The sequence below is a fragment of the Petaurus breviceps genome, unplaced genomic scaffold, assembly GCF_028583685.1.
Source record: "Petaurus breviceps papuanus isolate PSGF00001 unplaced genomic scaffold, PetGlider_PUasm1.0 90842, whole genome shotgun sequence".
NCBI classification, from domain to species: Eukaryota; Metazoa; Chordata; class Mammalia; order Diprotodontia; family Petauridae; genus Petaurus; species Petaurus breviceps.
The window spans coordinates 14,263,813-14,285,644 of NW_027187358.1; the positions used below are offsets into that span (position 1 = coordinate 14,263,813).

Consider the following 21,832-nt stretch of genomic DNA (forward strand, 5'->3'; position numbering starts at 1 on the left):
AACACAAATTTCTTGGATAGTTGTCAGAACATTCCACAAAGGAAAAAAAATCCCAATAATTTTGGTAGGATTCTCAAGCTTAAAATTTTATCACTCCCCTGTAAATAATTTATTTGTATCTTTAGTGTATAGCACTGATTTAAGCATAAATTGTTAATAAATGCTTTTTCTTTCCTTCCTTCCTTCCTTCCTTCCTTCCTTCCTTCCTTCCTTCCTTCCTTCCTTCCTTCCTTCCTTCCTTCCTTCCTTCCTTCCTTTCTTCCTTCCTTCCTTCCTTCCTTCCTTCCTTCCTTCCTTTCTTCCTTCCTTCCTTCTTTCCTCCCTTCCTTCCTTCCTTCTTTCTGCCCTTCCTCCCTCCCTTCTTTCCTTCCTTCCTACCTTCCTTCCTTCCTTCCTACCTTCCTTCTTTCCTCCTCCTCTCCCTCCTTCCCTCTCTCCCTTCTTTCCTTGCTCCTTCCTTCCCTCTTTCCTTTCTTATGTTTCAGACTTTTTTTTTTATAAGCAATTTGGGTTAAGTAACTTGCTCAAGATTACACGGCCAGTTATTTTATGTGGGTGCCAAGTATCTGAGGCTGGAACTGATCCTGGGTCTCCCGATGCTGGGGCCAGTGCTCTTACTCACTGCTCCACCTGGCTGCCCTGTTTCAGATTTTCAATGCAGGATAAAAAATCTGGAGGTTCAAGGGACATTAGAGTCTCTTTAATATAAGCCCTTCATTTTCCAGGTCAGGAAACTGAGGCCCAGAGAGGAGAAGCAATTTGAAGTCACAACTTCAGTAAATAATTAACTACTTTACTAACAGTATTCTTGGTTAAGATTGATGATGACTGCTAAAAATTCTACCTGGGAAGATGCCACTCAGCCTTTCCAATCAATGACACAAACTTACAAAGTCCTATTAAAAAAAAATCTTCCCATTATACTCCCATTTTCACCTTTCAAGAAGTGTCCACTATAGTATCTCCAGATTAGAAACAAGCATTTATAAGTTCTTTAGTCTCCTCCTTTTTCCCTCAGGGCTTCCACAAGATGGAAAGAACATCTATAGATACCGATAATTAGAGGACACCAAGTCATTTATTTAAAAAAAAAGCTTGCCTGAATGTGTAGCCATGACTACAATTTACTGCCATCCTGAAGAATGAGTTCTTAGAAGAGAGATCCAAGTATACTGCAAATGTCAAGGACAAAATCTGGTTGTTGTTTATCAAAGAATTGTTGAAAGTCCTAATACAAGTAGGTGGTAACAGAATGTTAGAAATGTTGCTGCCTTTAGAATCCATCTTATCCAGTATCCTCATTTTACAGCGGAGACAGAAATTTAATGATTTGGCCAAGGTCACAAAGATAGAGGTGACATGCTTAGTTCCATACAACCAGTGCACATTAGAAGCAGAATTCTAGGTCTTCCTAACTGAAAACAACTCTTTATCAATCGGGCTACATTTTCTCTCATGCTCATATTCACACAAATTCATGGCTATAAAGGGAGCTTTTGAAAAAGAATTAAAAAAACTGGAGGTGAACATGCCACAAATGAAGAATACAAGGAAACAGAATCATTACTATTATTATTGTTTTATTATTAACCTAGCCCCTCCTGTTTTTCTAGTCTTACACCTTACTCCCTGACATATTTTCTTAGATCTAGTAACACTGTCCTCCTGTCTGTTCCACGAATGACATATTCCATCTCTAGACTCTGGGCATTTTCTCTGGCTTCCCCAGAGGCCTGGAATGCTATCCCTCCTTTGCTGTGACTACTGACCTCCTTGGCGTTCTGTAAATCCCAACTGAAATTCTACTTTCTATAGGAAGCCTTTCCCACTTATTCTTAATTCTTCTTTCTGTTAATAATAATATACTGTAGATATTTTTCTTCCTATAGAAATGGATAGTACATATGTGTATGTATGCATATAATATATTCTATAAAATAATTAATAGTATACTGTAGATATTGTCTTATTGTAGAAATGGATAGTATATATGTGTGCATGTATATATGTAAGTATATATATGTGTGTATATATACACATGCATACACACATGCTTAGTTTTAAATGGAGGCTGAGATGGTTTGGTAGGGAGGATATTTCAATACATAGGCTTTCATATTCTCTGTTTTAGTGTAAACATAAATACATCCCTCCCCTACTGCATGCCCTGCAGGATGACTGAACAAACTTCATCTCATCAATTTAGAATGAATCCAATTTAATTCTGCTTGACCAAAAATCTGTTTCTATTGTTCTAAAACATGCAATCACCTCAAGCTACATTTCTATTGCAGCTTAAGTGGCTCAGTGTTATCACTGAGGAAAGTACATTTTGATTGAGAAAACAACCCAGGATGCCTTTTGAGAAATAAGAGGCCATTCCTTGTGCATCACTTAGGAGGCTGTTCCTAACAGATGGTAAATATGGCTACTACAATAGGCATTCTTTAAACCAACCTTTAGAAGTAGTAGGTCATGATTGAATACAGGCTTGTTAATACTCCATCTAAACTCCAACTCATGCTTAAGTGTCCAAATCACTCAGAAGTTTTACTAAATATCTAATTTTAAATCTTGTGCATTTAAGTAATAAGGAAATAAAATAAATTCATTCTGCCCCTTATAAACAATTAACTCCTTTACCAGATTTTTTTCCTCTTTCTTTTTGGACATTTAGCTCCTATTTCTACAAATCACAGGCAAATCACCATAAAGGAGACTTTAAAGAATTAGAGGAACATACAATTAGAGTTGAAATTTCCTTTAGGGATCATATATTTCAACCCTTTCATTTTATAAATATAGAACCTCTGGCTCATAACCACATTAAAAAATCATTTGGAGAGAAACACAGTGAAGAATCTCAAGGGAAAGAATGAGAATTGTAGGTATGAAGGGGTCTTAGTATGATCAGATTTCAAAATATATTGTTAACTAGGAGTTATCAGAAACTATTTTATAGTGGATCAATAAATCCAAGAATGCAAACTACTAGGAGAATAAATCCTTACTTAACAAAAATTGGATTTTTTTAAACCTGAAAAGCAGTTTTGCAGAAAATAGCGTTAGATCAGCACCTTACATCTGATGAAAAAATAAACCCTAAATAGAAGAAGAAAGCTTAATATAAAAGGTCACATAATATTTTTAAAATATTGGAGAAAATTTATAACTAAAAAAAAGACTAGGAAACAGAGCAAGTAGTATTGGTTATATAAAATTTATATAAAGCCTTTGTATGAACAAAATCAGTATAATTTGAAAAGAGAAATTTGAGAAAAAAATTTGTATCAAATATTTCTTATAAAGTTCTGATATCTGAGCTATATAGATAATTAGTAAAATGTAATTAAGAAAAAGAGTCATTAATCGATAGATAATTAGTCAAATAATATGGCCAATGAGTTTTCAAAAAAAGAAAAGTAAACTGCCAATAACCATATTAAAATGTTCCATATCAATAATAAAGGAATGCAGATTAAAACAACTTTGTGATTTCACCTCAGGGCTCCAAATTGGCAACTATAATAAAAGTTGGAGACAATCAGTGTTGGAGGGATCATGGGAATGTAGGCATACTAACACACTTTTGGTAGAGATGTGAATTAGTTCTACAATTCTGGACAACAATTTGGATGGATACTAGAAAAGTGAATGTCGTTGGATTTAGTAATTCCACTAATGGGCATTTATTATAAGGAGGTCAAAGACAGATGGAAAGGCCATTGTGTGTGTGTGTGTGTGTGTGTGTACAACATTTTCATAGTAGCACTTTTTTGCATCAGCAAAATACAAACAATATTTCTATTATTGGTACCCACTTATTGGAGAACAGTTTTCATGTCATCCTCAATTTTGCCGTTTTTGTATACACAGTGCTTAGAATGGTGCATGACACATAGCAAGCGGACTGAGGTATGAATGGAAGGAGGGAAGAAAGCAAACATTTTTAAAGTAACTACTATGTGTCGTCACTGTACTAAGCAATGGAATATTATTGCACTATGGAAAATGACTAATATGAGACATTTTGAGAAATGTGAAAACTCTTGATTATTGAGAGATCAAAGTAAGGGAATCCAGGAGAATAATATATACAATGGCTACAATAATAAAATGGAAAACAACAGTAAAAGACAATAGAGGATGTCTATCACCAACTCCATCCTCTCCCCAAGTCCATACCTCAGAACCGGCCCTCATCCTTCATTCACTATTCCTTTGCTCCAATCTTTGATGTAACTATTCTCCTTATCATTTTCCTTGACCTTCTCCTTGTCAAGGCTAACTTTCAGTTCTGCCTTGGTCTCATCCTTTCCTTACCCTCTGGGAGCTTACCTCTTCAGGTCATTCTCTCTCTTCCTCTTACCTCAAATCTTTCCTTATCTACCAGCTCCTTCCTCATTGCCTTTCAAAAAGGTCCAGTTCTCCTTTTTCTTTTTAAAAAAATTACTCCTTTTTTCCCATTCCTTCAAACTGTCATCCTCTATTTCTTTTCCCTCCCCAAGACAAATCTCTAGAAATGGTTGTCTAGAAACATCACCTTTTTGGCCTCCATTTCTTCACCTCCATTCTGCAGTCTCTTACATCTAACTTGTATGTATGTAACTTGTAAATGACCCAAAACTCAAGTGGAACTTTTGTCTTCAAAGTAAACAAAAAAATTTTTTTTAACTTCTAAAAGAAAGGCCATCACAGAATGCAAATTTACATTACAGAATGTAAAAAGAGATCACAGAATGTAAATTTAGAAAGAGAATAAAACTTAGAAACCCCCAGCAAGCCCAACTCCTTCATTGTACAGATGAGGAAACTGAGGCCCAGAGAAGGTAAGTGAAGTGATTTGTCCAAAGTCACACAGACAGCAGTTGGCACCACTGGATTTTAACCACATGCCTTCTGACTTTAAATTCAGTGCTCCTTATATTGGACCATAGCTCTCTTGATCTACCCTTCTTGATCTCTCTACATCTTCTGATGCTATTTATTACACCCTAGATACTATCTCTTCCTTTGGCTCCTACTACACTACTTTCTCCTGGTTCTTTTTCTATCTGTCAAATGCTCCTTCTCAGTCTCTATGCTTGAATATCATCCATCATGCTCCCCAAAATAGTGCATGTCCTGCAAGGCTCTGTCCTGGGCCATTTTTGATTCTTTCTTTATTTTTTCTCTCCTTGTATCTTATCAAATACCATGGGTTCAGTTATCTCTCTATATGGGTAACTCCTATATAGATCTGTCATTTCCTCATTCGTCTCTTGAATACCCGTCCTATGTTACCAAATTCCTAGTGTACATTTTTGCCTAGATATTTCCCAGACATCTACAAATCAAAATGACAAAAACTGAACTTAAAGTATCCTTTCCCTCTTCTCTCTTCCTTTCTCTTCTCCAAAATAAGTCATTTCTACTGACATCTCCACTCTTCTCAAAAAATTTTCCTCTCCCTCAACCCCCAATAACCAATCATTTCCTAAATCTGGTCAGACTTAACTACATAACACACACATTACATCTATCCCCTTGTCATTACTGATGCATTCTCTAACCTAGTTCTAGCTTTCATCTCCTTACTTAAGACTCCCAATTGTTATTCCTACCTCCAGTTTCCAGATTTGACCACACTGCTTCCCTATTCAAAGACTGCCTGTTGCTTCATACACACACACACACACACACACACACACACACATATACACATACACACATATCTATCTACCTCAACCTGACTTTTAAAGACTCCATACTGACGCCCAACTACCTTTGTAGTATTATTTCATATTGTTTCCCTTTATACGTTCACTTTTCTAGTCAAACTATCTTGCTAGCCATTAAAATCAGTGGTGCAGGCATTTATTGCAATAAGTTTCAACCTTGGAGTCACCCTTGATTATTCATTCTTCCTCACTCCACATATTTAATCAGTTGGCAATCTTGTTTCTACCACCAAATTATCTCTTGCATATATATATTCCTTTCTCTCTACTCACAGGGCTACCACCCTGTATAGGGCCCTCATTATCTCTTATTTGAATTACTGCAATTGCTTCCTAAATATCCTTTCTGGCTTAAGTCTGCTTTCAGCCTCTACAAAATTTCCAATGTTATATTCCTAAGGCACAGATCTAGCTATCTCACTTCCCTGCTCCATAAACTACAATGGCTCCCTCTTATTTCTAAGATCAGTAACATCTATTTGTCATATAAATCTCTTCACAACCTGGTTCCAAATTACACTTCCAACTTTATTATGTATTACTGCCCTTCATGAATTCTAGAATTTGGCCAAATTGGAATTCTTTCTGTTCTTCACATGGCACTTCATTTAATGTTTCCATGATTTTGCACAGCCTGTCCTCCATGTTCTTAAGACTTTCTCTTCCACTTCTAAAAATGTCCATTTCTAAAAATATTTAGTTTCATTGTGGAGGGAAGGAAGGAAAGAGTGAAAGAAGGGACAAAGAGAGAAGGAAGGAGGAGGCAAAGGAAAGGAAAGAAGGAAGGAGGACAAAAAGAAGGAGGGAGGGAAGGAGGGAAAGCAAGGAGAAAAGGAAAGAGGGAAGGACAGAGGAAGGAAAGGAAAGAATTTGATAACATGGGACTGGTATTCAAGAGAGAAATGAGAGAATGATAGTTCTATTTGGGAGTTACCCACATAGATATTTGAACCCATGGAATTTGATAAGGGAAGGAAGGGAGGAAGAAAGAGGGAGGGAAAAAGGAAGGAAACTGAGGCAAACAGAAATCAAATGACTTGCCCAAGGTCACAAAGCTAGTAAGTGCCTGAGGCCACATTTGAGTTTAGGTCTTCCTGACTCCAGGCATTTTATAACTGCCTGTGAAAGAAAAGAGCTCCTTGAGGACTCTTTTGTTTTTGTCTTTTTGCAACCAATGTCCACCACAACATCTTGTCCGCAGCAACCATTTAATAAATATGTATTGAGTAAATTGAATCAGAAGCCGCATGAATGTACTGATTAATTTTTTAATTCCAGGGTTCTTGGTAATACAAGAAAGCAGTTTTCTTGGCAGAGGGGAGGTAGACTATGGGGAGGGGGGATTGGGTTGAGAGTGGCATATGTGGCACAAAGAGATGTAATTGCTATATTGGCTGATTTTATTTGATCATTTTTTCTTTATTACTAAGGAGGCCTTGGCAGGGGGAATGATTGTGGAGTAAAAATAAAAACATCAATAAAACCTCAAAAGAAAAAAAGAAAGAAACTGAGGCTTACAGAGATTAAAAAACTTTCTTAACACTACACACATAATTAGAAAAGTTGAGAAGCAAACCCAGGTCCTTTGAGTCCAAATATAATTTTTTTTCCACTATATAATTCAATCATTACAAACTACTTTAAAGCAATTACATATATGAAGAAAGAATATACTTATTTGAATTGTTTGTTGTCAGTTCTTTGAAAATTTTTTGAGATTTTGAATATCTCTTTTTTAATGAATCTATTAATTCTTCATTTAATTCAATATCCCCACAAATGGACCAAGTAATCACTAATGGATTAGATCATTTACTTCTATAAACTGCTTTTGTCTTTAAACATATGCTAGCTTATAAGAAAATGGACTCCTTTCATTAACAATTAATATTCATTTGACTGTTTTCTCTTCTGAATTAATTTTATAAGAGATAGGACTTTTTTTCTTCTACATTGTAGGGCACAAATTTTAATATCACACAGTAGTCTTCTACATTTTCTTAGAAATCATAACATTGTGGGATTTATTATTTACCTTTTCTTAACATAACATAAAATGTTATAGGCTTTCATTTTCCTCTTTTGGATATTGGCATTAGCAAGGAATTTTAGCAGTCAAAACTTTTCAGGTTCCCATCCATCTATTGTCCTCTACCTGTGGGTTTCCCCCAAAGCTTTGCCTATCACTCTTTTCACTTCTCTAATTTTCTTGCTAGTTGACCTCACTAGCTCATAGGATCACTTACTACATCCATTAAAAAGATTCAAATTTATGTACTCAGCCTCCTGGACACTAGATCTTTTTTAAAAATTTCATCTTAGATGAACATCTATTTCTTTTACTAACTAGTCTCCTAGGTACATAATCTTTGAGTCATCCTTGGCTTGAACCCCTTCCCTCATATTCCATATTGAATAAGTTGAAAAATATTAATTTTTTCTCCATGACACATCTCAACATTTGTCTGTTTTCTTCACTCACGTGACTACCTGCCTAGTTCAAATCTTTACCACTCCTCTCCTGAATTACTGCAATAGTTTTCTTATTGATTTCCCTGCTTTCATCTTTTCCCTTTTCCAAGTTGTCCTCTATACAGGTGCCAAAAAATAATCTTCCTAAAGGATTGTTCTGAATATTGACTTCTCCCTATTGCTTCTATGATAAAATAGATATGACTCAGTTGGTCATTTGAAGCTCTTCATAGTTTGGTTTCATCCTATCTTCCCAGACTTCTTCCATATTACTCCCTTTCATATACTCTATGTTCTAACAAAATTTGTTAGAACAAATTGTTTTGTTTCCTAAATTTCACATTCTATCTCCTGACTCCATGTTTCTGGATAGCTTGTTTTCCATGCCTGGGACACCAAAACTCCTCATCTACATTTCTCAGCGTCTTTAACTTACTTTGAGACTTAGCTAAGTTACCACCTCCTACTCAAAGCTTTTTTTCCTCTCCTCTTAATTCCTTTCTAAGATTACCTCATTGATCTACATACTGTTGTATTCTATGGCAGTAGCAAACTCACTGAGAATAGTGGGTGGTTTGTTTTTTTTCCTATAATTCTATTCCCAGTACCACTGTGCCTTGTATATAGTAGATGCTTAGTCAACATTTGTTGAATTGAATTACATTTCGGGATTACGCAGAAGAATATCTGGGCATTTCATCTTTTGGTTTGAGGTAATGTTTCTAATCTTATACACTTCTTGTAGTTCTGCCATCTTCTGAATCATTTTGTAAAAAGAAAATGTTGCAACAACTTCTTTAGGCTTCACTGTGTGTGAAATCTAAGTTATTTGACACTAACAAAGCCTCAGAAATAATCTCTATTGTAAAGTACTTTGAAGAAGTAAGTTACAACCTTAATTGGATGTATTAGTCTGCAGGCATGACCAAAGTCACAAACCTTGATTTTGCTCAACTTGAACATTAGCTGTTTTGATATTATCATCAACTCTGCAAATATAAAATATATGGATGAAATCACAAATTAGATGATGAGGTCTTTGACTTTTGAATGTTGGGGTTTTTTTTTGAAAGGGGGAAGGCAGGAAAACTGGGGCCAAGTGACTTGCCCAAGGTCATTTGGCTAATAAGTATCAAGTGTCTGAGGCCTGATTTGAACCCAGGTCCTCCTGACTCTAGGGCTGGTGCTCCACTCACTATGCCACCTAGATGCCCCAAATGAGGTCTTTAAAAAAAAAGTGCTTTGCCAATGAAATACTCAATGTTCAAGCATAAACATCCTTGCCATATTCAGAAATAATGATAGAAAAAAGCTAAAGAAAGTAAGGACACCTAATAGTTATTGAGTCATTTTAATCATTTTTAACTCTTTGTGACCCCATTTGGGGTTTTCTGGGGAAGATTATAGAGTGATTTGCCATTTTCTTCTCCAGCTCATTTTACAGATGAGGAAACAGAGGCATACAAAGTTAAGTGAGTTGCCCAGGGTCACACAGTTGTTAAGTGTCTGAGGCTGAAAATGAACTCATGAAGATGAGCCTTCCTCATTCCAAGCCCAATACTCTATCCACTGTGCCACCTAGCTGCTAGTATAGGAGTAGGAATTTTTTTTAATCACTTTCCCCATTTTTGTCTTTTCTTTTTTCCTGTCTCTTCAAGAACTCTGCTAATATTGCTGTGTTGTTAGTGTGTTCTTAAAGTCACCCAAGAAAAAATTACTATGTAACTCAAATAAATACATAGAAAGTAAAATTCCCCTCTGTTAGTTCACCCAACTTCACTTACTTCTCTGAACCCTTTCTTCCTTTTTCCTTATTTTCATCTAACTTTTCCTTTTCATTCTTATTATGCTCCTCCCATTTCCTAACTTTCTTTCTGTGCTGAAAATGAACCTCAGAGGAAGTCAAACCTGATTTGCCCTTCTAGTCACCAACAAAAACCAATCTTGGGTCAGTGTCTCCTACTCTCAAGTCAAATCAAATAGCATTTATTAAGTACTTTATTAAGTCCCAGTAACTGTGTAGAGTGCTAGGTGTCCAAAGAAAGGTAAAAGACAATCTCTGCTCTCAAGGAGCCCTCAATATTAATGGGGTAATAACATGTAAATAGCTATGCACAAACAAAATACAGGATAAGGAGGAGTAATCTCAGAGGGAAGGCACTTACGAGGAGTGGGGAAAAAAACTCCTTGCAGGTTAGATTTTAGGTGAGAATTTTAGAAAGCCCCAAAAGCCAGGTTTTACAAATTTTTTTTTTAAGCAAAGGTTTTATGTCCCTTTCCCCACCTAGTCCAGATCTGAGATTTCATTAGCAAAGGAAATTCTTTGAGAGGAAACTTTTATCAAATGCGGATCAAAAGCTAGTTTGCAATTTGTTGTTTCAGTGAGCTGCCCAAAGCATTGGGAAGTTAAATTGAGGGTCACAGAGACAGTGAGTGTCAGTGGGGGATTTTAATCCCATTCTTCTTGACTCTCAGACCAGCTCTATTTATTATGCTATACTGCTTCTATGGACCGCTAGGTGGAGCAGTGGATAGAGCAAGGGCTCTAGAATCAAGATCTGAATTCAAATTCTGCTTCAGACACTTGCTAGTTGATTGACCCTGGGTAACTCACTTCACCCTGTTTGCCTCAGTTTCCTCCTCTGTAAAATGAGTTGGAGAAAGAAATGGAAAACCACACTGGTAATTTGCCAAGAAAACCCCAAATGAGGTCATGAAGAATCAGCCATGACTGAAGCATCTAAACAACTACTTTTATCTTAAGAAAGAAAATACGTCAAATAGGTATTTTAACTATTATTATTTTGCTTCATAAGTTATAAGAAGGGGATCAAAATACACTTGGGTGATTCTGTGTAGCAACTAATATAGGCACATTACAACTAAATACCATGCTCATTAAATCAAACAATCTCAATTGAGCTAAAGTAAACAATTGAAATGGAATGAAAATGCTGAAAGGACATGGGGTAGGTGAGAGAGTCTCTTGTAAGGTCAGGAGTGCTTCCAGGGGGAGCCAAGCTTTAACTATAATAATGTCTCATTTACTAAACAGACACCACTAACTCACACATATTCAGCCCTAATTTACCTTCCATTTATAAATTTATCCATAAAAAATAATATGACCAAAAATGAGTTCTAATGAGAAATCAGTCACAAATCTTGCTAAATGTCTTACCCTCCCACCTTTATCTGGTATCTCCCATACAACATCCTTGCCCTCCAATTATACAACTCTCTGGTTTGGCTTAATTATGCAGGAAAAGGATAATGTTAACTTTTTAGCTTGAGAGCTATCTGAAACCTAGTTCAAAATATCTGACAGACCACTTCTAAATCTAAAGAAAAACAATAAAACGGACCTGGAAGTTGTCTCCCCTCCAGAGTTTCATAGTTTTACTTGAGGTAACATATTTTGAGCAAATATTTCCCAATCAGATATTTAAAATATTTATCAAACTCACCCTTTAAGAAAACAAAACAAAACAAAACTTGATCAGATAGAAAAGCATTTCTGTATTGTTTACAGAAAATCTGCTAGATTTTAAAAACTCCAATTATTCTTTTATGCTTTAGATCACACTTTGGAGCTATCACCTAAGTCCCTACCACACAACTCTGCTCATGTGATCCATAAACAAAGGTTCCCGGATCAAACTAGATCCAACAGAATCATCAAGACGCAAAGGAAACTTTGATGCCTGAAGCCTGAAACAACTTTATTTATGAAAAAAGCAAAAGCAACACCCAAACCCCAACACTCTTAAGCCAATTTGGGTACAACGAGGCTAGAACACGTAAAAGGAGGCACACTCACTCACCTGGCTAATGGGCTCTTTTGTAGGGGGCTTTCCTCTTCTGGCTGTGCTGGTAGCCAGGGTGGTGGTGGTTTCCATGATGGATGTGGACATCTCAGACTGCATGGCTGTGGCTGTTGACTCAGTCGTCATTGAGGAAGGCACTTCACCAACCAGTCTCACATTTCCCACTATCGCGATGTTGGCATCATTTTCGGCTGCCATATTCAGAACTTTCAAGCCATTGTAGTAAAGACCAGACAGCTGGCCCTGGAAGGGGTGGCCCTGCTCTTTCCCGCCAATTATAATGGTTGCTTGGCTATTGAAGATTGTGAGCTGACGCCCTGTAAAAATAACATTACATACATGCAAAAATGTTGATTGTGAACTCTATATTCTAAATAGGATGATAAAACAGATCTTTCATGGGGTGAATAATGAGAGCAATAAACTATAAGATAGGCATTTGACTCATAATTCATTGCTTTTTAATGAGGTGTCCATGAAATGCATAATATTGGTAAATACTTGTAATTGCTTAATTAACTCTCAATGGGTTGCTTTTGCTAAAAGACCAATCAAAGATGTCTATACCAAATTTATTTTTAGTAGATCCTTTCCCCCTTTTTCCTTGAGGTCTTGCTATTTCACTTTTGAGTCTTGGTTGTCAAATTCAAAAATGCAAAATCTTTGGTAGGATTTTTAACTTTTCAAGGATTTGCCACACTGAAATAACCACTGACAGATACTAACCTGCAGCTATAGAATATGAAGTTTATTTTTTTTTAAATTTAAGGTTTAAAAGTCTCATAATTCAGGTAATGGCCACATAGACAATATGGTAAATGAGAGTTTACTTTTAAAAAGTATTGTTTCATTGGCTCATTTGAATCATTCTATTTCTCCGGCATTCACACTGAAAAGAAATGCATGGTTCACATTGATCACATCCAAGGCAAGAATTTTAAATGTATAAATAAATAGATCTGATTGGCTTTCAGCAAGTCTATCAATTAAAACAAAAGAAAAAGAAAAGTTTTAGATGTAAAAGCGGCTTCAGGAATGATACACATACCAATGGAGAAATCATGGCACATTTTCATTCAACAGAAATCTTCAGAAACAGTACCATTATTATCAAATTCAATATCCACTTTAGCAGATTGCTTTCTGCTAATAAAAAGCATGCACACAACTTTAAGTCCAGTTTTAATTAGGGTTTGTTCCCAAATCCTCTTAGAAAGTTGCAAACGTTAAAGGGACTTTGCTTTGACTGGCAATACATATTGCCCACTATTTAAGATACCTACAGTTTAAACAAAGAGTTTTTCAGGACCATAATGAAGATATCAGAACTACATATATTTTAGTTAAGAATTTAGATGTTGGAACATGTAATATAATCTATGAATGATTTATCATTTTGGGTTAATGTTTGCTATCAGTACCTTCATAGATTGAGTTAGTGGATTATATTTAACAGTCCCTTTAACCTTAAGTTAACAGGGTAAGATTATTATACAGCTGGTACTTCTAAAATGTATAGAAATTATTATACAAGGTATGCAAATATTACTATCTACATTTTACTGTTTTAAATTTGTTTTTAATTTAGTTTTACTGAAAATTTATTTTTTATGTTTATTAGTGTTACAATGAAGTACTACTTGGTTATGTTCAAATTATTTTTTTATTTGAAGTTTTAATCAATGTTTTTTACCTTTGTCGAGTAGCCATTCATCAACTACTCGACCAAGTCGATATGGAATTCGCTGTCTAGCAATCGCCAGGCGCTCGTTATCATTGTTTCCTTTAAAGTTTAAAGAGACATTTCATTGGTTAAAATCTGTAAGGTCAAAGGTTAAAAGTTAATACTTAAAGCTTGAGCTATACAGTTGCCACATGATTTTTTGAAATTTGGAATTTTAAAAAGTTCTACCTAGAACATTTCATGTTTCAGACTTTCATTCATTCATTTATTTTATTTTAGCAAACAAAATTATTCCTATGTTAATTGAAAATTAGAAATCTGCATTTGAGCTAGGTTATTAAACTTATGTTATAGACAGACCCAAACAACAAATTTAAACATCATATAATGGCTTTACAAAAAATGACCATTGACCTCAGGGTTTTGTCTGTTTTGATATTTCTTATTAACTAGTTAAACATGTTCAGGTGAAACAGGTCTAATTTTTCAAAATACATCCAACCTCTTACTCCAGATTAATCATTTAAAGAAAACAAAACCTTAATACCATCTAGGCACACTCCAGCCATCTAAAATAAGCCTGACATACTTTATTTCCTATTCAGAAAATAGAAATTCTTATTCACCTCGTATAAGGAAACCACAGAGTCCAAACATTTCTAGTGCGATACAAACAAATTGGGTAATCAATCACTTGTACATCACAAGATCACAGATAATACATTCTGTATCAACAAGATGTGTTATTAAGGGAGAAGGCTTTGACAAAAGTGACTTTATTTGAGTGTCCTTTAAGCTTATCAAGATATCAACCTGTTAAGGCATATCCCACTTGAAAGAAGATTTTGTTGTTCATATTTCATACAATCAAAGCATGTTATTTGGTAGCTTTTTCTTAAGTATATCAGACAACTTAAGGAGAAAAAGCAAACCACCAGCACCAAGCCCTAACAGATCTATCCTGCCCTCCATTTACAGGCAGGTTGCTTGGAGGACATGCCTTCTTATGAAAAATCTATCCGCAAGATTTGCTCTTTAAAATGACATTGAACACTACTTATAATCTGAAATTTATTTTAATCTAGAAAACACTTAAAAACACACACTGATATTCTAGTGTTTGGCAGCAAAGGAGGATAGTACTATGTTCTTCCACAGAATTTAAGTAGCATGGTGCTATGGTCTTCCATCTTAGGGAATACCTCACTTGGTATAGGTAGGTGAGGTAGGTGAGATTGTAAAAGATAATTACTACCAACCTTTCTGGAGAAAGTGGTAGTTTCCCTAAAATAACAATAACAAAATTATATATATATATGCTATCTGCAATCTTAATAGGCAGCCTAAGATGCATATCAAAAAAAATTTTCCAAAATGACATTTTTTGCTCTTTTTGACCTTGAGCTCATAATGAAACCCTCTTTACTATACTGCTGACAAAGGATTAAAACAAGTAAAGAGGGCCTTTTTTTAGGAAGCTTTCTATATGAATGACTCTCTTTCAAAGTGAAAGATACAATCTTAAATTGTCTATTCGGTTAACATAACCAAAAAGGACTTTAACTATCTGAACTACTTTTCTGAATGTATAACTTTTATGAATTATTATACTTCAAGGATCCAAAACGTCAGTGTGGGTATTCCCTCCACTAGCAGGGATTGCAACCCCTCTGTAATTTAGTAACTTATTTTTGAGAGATGCCATGATTAAAAAAAAAATCACCCTTATTCCAACTTGATGATGAGACTCTCCAAACTTAGATAGGCTGGTCCTTGACCATGACAAGGCATGCTCAACCATGCCCATATGTAAAGCTCTTCCAGGTTAGTTCAAGCACCTACCCTTCCCTGACATAGCCTTCACGAAAGCCAGTGTCATCTCTGTCCTAATGAAGCATCACAGTCAGACATGAGTGGACATTTTTTCCAGTTTTATGGTCTTAGGTGAGTCTTACTACTTCTTTTTAGTCTGGATTTTCCTCTATCAATGGGGAACTTTTATTTAGTTCTGATGTTTTTGCTGCACCATGCAAGTTCATTCCTGAATATTTAATGCAAAGAAGTTGCCAGGGGGTGGTGGAGATAGATAGTCTAAATCTGAATAGGAATTCTCTACATACTTTCCTAAGCAGAAGTCACATACCTAGTGTAATCTAACATGCTTGCTATGCTACTGCAGAAGAATTAGATGCATAAGTTGCACAAATGCAACCATTAGATAATTTGTTGTTAATCGTGGATCAAAAGATAGGGAACTAACATGAAAAAGAAATTGTAAGCAATAGTAATAGCTAGCATTTATATAATGCTTACTATGTGCTTGGCACTGTGCTAAGTGCTTTCAAATATTATGTCAATTGATCCTCACAACCCTGTGGTATATAAATATAAAGTCATGTCAAGGAGAAAAAAGTGTGGAAGGGTGTTTGGGAGGAAGACTTTTGTATCACTAGTGCCCACTATAGTATCTTACAGATAGTATGCACTTGTTAAAGCATTGTTAGATTGAACTGGATTGGATTGGTCTCATGTTGTTTTGAAGAGGGTAGGGTTTTTTTTTGTTGTTGTTTTGTCATTATTGTTGACTGTTGCTGGATAGAAAAACCAACTTTTAAATGTCCATGGCACTTGAGTACCTATATTTTGTAAATCCTCTGAGAAGCATCTTGGAAAGAGAGCATAGGTCAGGTCTACCCTAAAATGGCACCTCGTACTTCTAGTTTGGAATTTTAAAATATCTATTCTTCCCTTCCAAATTTCCTCACCCAATCCCACAGTCATGCTGGGCGAAGCAGAGGGCCTCTATCCCATATTCTCTTTTTTTTGGGGGGAGGGCAATTGGGGTTAAGTGACTTGCCCAAGGTCATACAGCTAATTTTTGTGTTAAGTGTCTGAGGCCAGATCCAAACCCAGGTCCTCCTGACTCCAGGGCCGGTGCTCTATTCACTGCTCCACCTAGCCTCCTCTAACCCATATTCTCTTGATCCTGACTCTGCCCTGGGCCTCAAAATAAGTATAAACTTATCACTGGGAAATGTCATAAAGAAATCTTGGTTTTATACTCAAGGATTTGGGTATGTCCAAAACTGTCCAATAAGAAATTTCTGTGTCTTCTGTTTAGATAACTTTGAAAAAGAGTGAAAAATTATACCTCTCATTTGTTCCACTTACTGAATGAAATTCACAAGAAATTATAATGGTACTATGAGATTTTGTTCAATGACTGCTGATTGAAAATCTTAATGTAACTCTCAGTTAACATAATCACATGAAGCCTTTGTTAAGAGGAGCAAAAGTGAGTGAGAGAACAAAAGCAAGGGAGAGAGAAAATGGACCTGGGCAAGGTAAAAGTAGGCAAAGCACAACAGAAAAAAGCTGTAAAATCTAGCAGATCATAAGGATTTGGAACTAGAAGAATTTATAAAGATCAACTAGTCCAAGTTCCTCATTTTTCAGAGCAATTGAATGACTTAGCAAAGTCAGAAAACTAGTTTGTGACATAGCCAGAAGTAGAATCCAGGTCTCTGTATCACAAGACAGAACTCTTCACAACTAGCTCGAGGTCAGAGGGCAATCAGTAGTAGTTAGAACTTAAAGGAGCCCTGGAGATGAATCAGCCTCCTTATACCACAGGCAGAAAGGGTCCATAGGGTGCCCAAGGTCACAGAGTTATGCAGTGACATGGCCAGTCCTCCAACCTAGGTCATTCAGACACCTTTTACACTACATTGCCCTGTACTGCTTCTTGTTTTAGAACAAGTTGACAAAACAAACAATTGGGTTCTCATAAGCACTAAAAGTCAGAAGTCTGACACTTCAGTGGGTTTTAATTGTATGCAAGAGTTTTACTATGGAAATTAAAATACAGGTTTCCTCTCAAGAGGGCCACAGGATTGAAACTAGATAGAGCATCTCAAGGAAAAAGAAAATCTATTTTATCTTTAACTCGTTCTTGTGCCATGGCCAAAAATGAAATAAACCCCAAACCTCTAATAATAACAGTAATTGGAAGCGGGAGTGGTTTTTGCGATGAAACATTTTATCTAAATGCCATTTCTGCTTATTGAAGGTACATCTAAAGAAGGAAAGGGGAGACTCCTATTTTAAATATCTGATTCTCACACTGGTTTAGTACTCAAGGGCCAAAATAATCAGATTGGTCAGAATACCAGCTAGAGGTTTCCCTTACATTTCATTCTGATGTCTTTTTTTTTTTTTTTTAAGCAATCAGGGTTAAGTAACTTGCTTAAGGTTACACAGCCAGTTATTTTTGGGTGTGGTGCTAAATATCTGAGCCCAGATTTGATCCAGGTCATCCCAACACTGAAGTCAGTGCTCTTACTCGCTGAGTCACCTGGCCGCCCCTAACTAATTGGGGTTAAATAACTTGCTCAAGGTTACACTGGGTGGGTGCTAAGTGTCTGAGCCCAGGATTCGATCTCCAGGTCACTCCACCACTGGGACTAAACCTACCTCTTTCAAACTTCTCTGCATTACTTCTGTTCCATCTTTCAAGTCTACATAAGGAAAAGCCTAATCACTGTACCATGTGAAAACCTCTAATATGCTTGTATTGTTCCATATCAATAACAGAGGCTAATGGAAAATAAACTTTTCTCAGGTGGAAGGAAAGATTAAGAATTATGGAAGGCACACTTCAATATAGCCAATTTTATCTCCAGGCTAAACATTCTCTTTAAGCAGTCCTCACATGGTGTGAACTCAAGGTCCTTCAATATCCTGGCTGCCCTTCTTTTTCTACCCTCCAATTTATCAATGAGGCGGCTAGGTGGAGCTGGGCCTGGAGTCAGGAGACCTGAGTTCAAATTTGGCCTCAGACTCTTACTAGCTGTGTGAACCTGGGCAAGTCACTTGACTCTGTTTGCCTCAGTTTCCTCATTTGTAAAATGAGCTGGAGAAGGAAGTGGCAAACCACTTCAAGTATCTTTGCCAAGAAAACCTCAAATGGGCTCATGAAGAATCAGACATGACTGAAACAATTGAACAACAATTTGTTAACATCCTTCCTAAAACACAGCACATATAACTCAAAAGAATATACCAAATATGATCTGACTAATGTACAGCACCTGTATCCTCTTCCTAGTCATGGATACTATGCCTTTCAGTGAGGCCCACAGCTGCATTATTTCTATTTCTAGCTGTCCCTACTGACTCATACAAAGTTTGTAGTCCACTCAAATTCCAAGATCTTTTGTAAACAAACTGCTTTCTAGCCATGCCACATCCATCTTATACTTGTAAACTTGGCTTTGGAATCCAAATGTAAGAATTTCTACTTATTCCTGTTAAATTTCATCTTACTCAATATGTAATGTCAAATTCTTTTCAGATACTGACTCTATCATCCGGTGTGTTAGCTGTCCTTTCTGGTTTTTATTTTCTGTAAATCTGGTAAGCATATCATCTAAAACTTTAAGCTATCAATAAGGGATAAAATTGTTAAATTGACAAAATATACAATTTTAAGGCATTCCACTGGATACCTCTATCCAAATGAGGAATACTATCCAAATGGAAACATTATGATTATTCTTTAGGCACATACTTGCAACCACCTCCTGGTCCACTTAATAGCCCAGATTGCTATGCCTTTTTTGTTTTTTGTTTTTGCTTTTTGGAGGACGATTGGAGTTAAATAACTTGCCCAAGGTCACATGGCTAGGTTTTTGTGTGTGTGTGTGTGTGTATTAAGTGTCTGAGGCCGGATCTGAACTCAGGTCCTCCTGACTCCAGGACTGGCACTGTACTCACTGTGCCACCTAGCCGCCCTAATGCTATGCCTTTTTTGAAAAAAGAATAGCAAGAGAAATTTGTGAAATCCATCGCTAAAATCTAGGTAAACCATAACTACATTATTCTCCTAATCTGTCAGCCTAGTAGCCTTATCCAAAAAGGAAATAAATTTAGTTTGGCATGACTGTTTTTGATAAAATCATGCTTCCTTTCTCTAATTACAGCTTGCTTTTCTGGATGTTCAGAAATCATCTTTTTAATATTGTCATTAATAATATATATTTAGATGATAAATTAAATGTAAATGATAAAACAAACCATTAGATTAGAAAAGGACATGAATAAATATGTCTGATTGATCTGCCTGATGATCTCTGTCAAATGTTTTACTAAAATCTAGGTAAACTATGTCTATAGCTATGGAAAGAATAGGGCTGAGATTACTTTAGCATATGTCTGGCATAATAATAAAATTACTTCTTCTTGGCATTACAATTACTTATATAGTATTCCAGAAGCTCTACAAAACAGCCTAAATCACAGAGTATATAGGCAGGTATATATATATATATATATGCAGGTATATAGCTGTATCAAGGTGTTTAGGCTTGGCTTTGGGGAAAAGTAATATAAACTAAACAAATAAAAGACCCTTACAGGAAGCCTTCAGGGGCTGCCCAGATATGAGGAGACCTCACTTTATGCAGGCCACACTGGTGTCTCAGCTGCAAGTGTCTTGGTGATGTTTAAACATCAAGGGAGCTGCATATGCAGCCCCTTAACTGGCCACTTGCAAAAACTCTCTTATGTCATGAGTACCCGTTAAAAGGCAAAAGTCTTGTTTCAGGATCTTTTATAACCTAGCACAGCTCCACTAAAAATGTTGCAAAAAAGGAAATGAAGTTAGTTTGGTGTAAGTTGTTTTCAATGAAGTTTTTATTTTTTGAGATCATTGCTTCCTTATCTAGATTTTCAGCAACCATCCCTTTAGTACTATCTTGAATGGTACCCAAATAGAAGATACACATCTTTTAAAATTTGAACCACTTGATATGAACAAATTTAATTTTTTATGAGATTTTTTGTGTCTGGAAAGGGTAAAAATGTGCACAAAAACAAATTACACTGGGATTTAACCTTATATGAAGCTAATGTGAGGTATCAAAGAAGCAGACATTCACTAAGGGTAGAATAAAGTGGTGTAGAACATCTTAGAAATTCCACTCAGAGCCAACGATACACAAAGATAATCACATTTCTGCATTCCTTGACGAGATCAAATCAGAAGTAAGCCTGGAAATGATAATAATAATGGTTTTGCTTAAAGTCTCTATAAATCCAACCTGTGAAAAGGAGTAATACACTATTCTCTTTATGTGTATGGGTATGTGAGGGAGAAAGACAGGGACAAAGATATCAGACTTGATTGTGGCAATCTTCTGTGTATATAGAGGTTAGATTTATGAAAGCAGGCACTTCTTGCTGAAGAGTTAAAAGATAACCATCTAGTTTCACGCATCCCTTCCCTCCATAAAACAAAACTGTGAGGTTTGTTTGTTTTTTCCCCCCTAGACAATTGTGCTTGGATTAAATCTGTTGGTGCCTCCACTAAAAATTTCACCAACAACACAGCACTCTGATGAAGTTATTTCCAAGTAATCAATCTGCATGCAAAATTTGAATTCATTTTCTTCTGAATTGTTCAAGCATTAAGGATTTTGACAGGAGGCAGGCCTGCCAGTGGTAATAACACTGTAAACAATTGATGTGCACAGCGGTCTAATTGGAGTAGCCATTGTGGTGTCTAGGACTAAGTGAACCCATTCTGTCAAGGGAGGCTCCCGCAATAAGGAATGTGAAAGAAAAGATGATCACTGAGCTACAACATTGTTGGCGATTTTGATTGAATTTTACATGGTTTCATTTTTCTACCTAACAGACAATATTTGGTCACATTGTAGTGTATTAATTCTGGATGAACCAGCAGATTTCAAGAGAGAAAAAAGAGTAATTTTAAAGAATCAAGGTAAGCAGAAAGGAGCAATAAAGGTCAAATCCTTGAGTTAGAGCTAAGTTTTGTGGTTTGGCTTGAAAAAATGAAATAAAGCTAAATCCTACGTGTACTTTTATATCCATAGGTCAATCAGGACTTGCTAGCGATATGAATTTCACTAATGTGTAATTTTTCCTCCTCCCATTTTTCTTAGATTGTTATTTTTGACCTGTAATTTTATTTACTTCTTTGAAATAAAGGTGTCAGTTGCCAATGTGAAATGGCAAATCCTCAGAAATAAGAAAGTTTATGGAATTGTGAATCTATGCAAAATAGTATATTTTCAAAAGAAATATTTATTTATTTTCAATACCTTGCT

General features: G+C 36.0%; 1 protein-coding gene across 15 annotated transcripts in view; it reads right to left on the reverse strand.

Moving 5' to 3' along the window:
* Nucleotides 1-21,832, reverse strand: part of NRXN1 (neurexin 1) — a 1,464,789-nt gene that overhangs the window by 179,855 nt on the left and 1,263,102 nt on the right. For 9 of the 15 annotated variants that reach the window (XM_069071675.1, XM_069071680.1, XM_069071679.1 and 6 more), the window contains 2 exons: nt 13,713-13,802; nt 12,017-12,336 (listed from right to left, as the gene is read on the reverse strand). In XM_069071675.1, coding sequence (XP_068927776.1) covers nt 12,017-12,336; nt 13,713-13,802 — 410 coding nt within the window. The remainder of the gene's footprint in view (nt 1-12,016; nt 12,337-13,712; nt 13,803-21,832) is intronic. The other 6 variants (XM_069071685.1, XM_069071684.1, XM_069071683.1 and 3 more) reach the window with 1 other exon arrangement.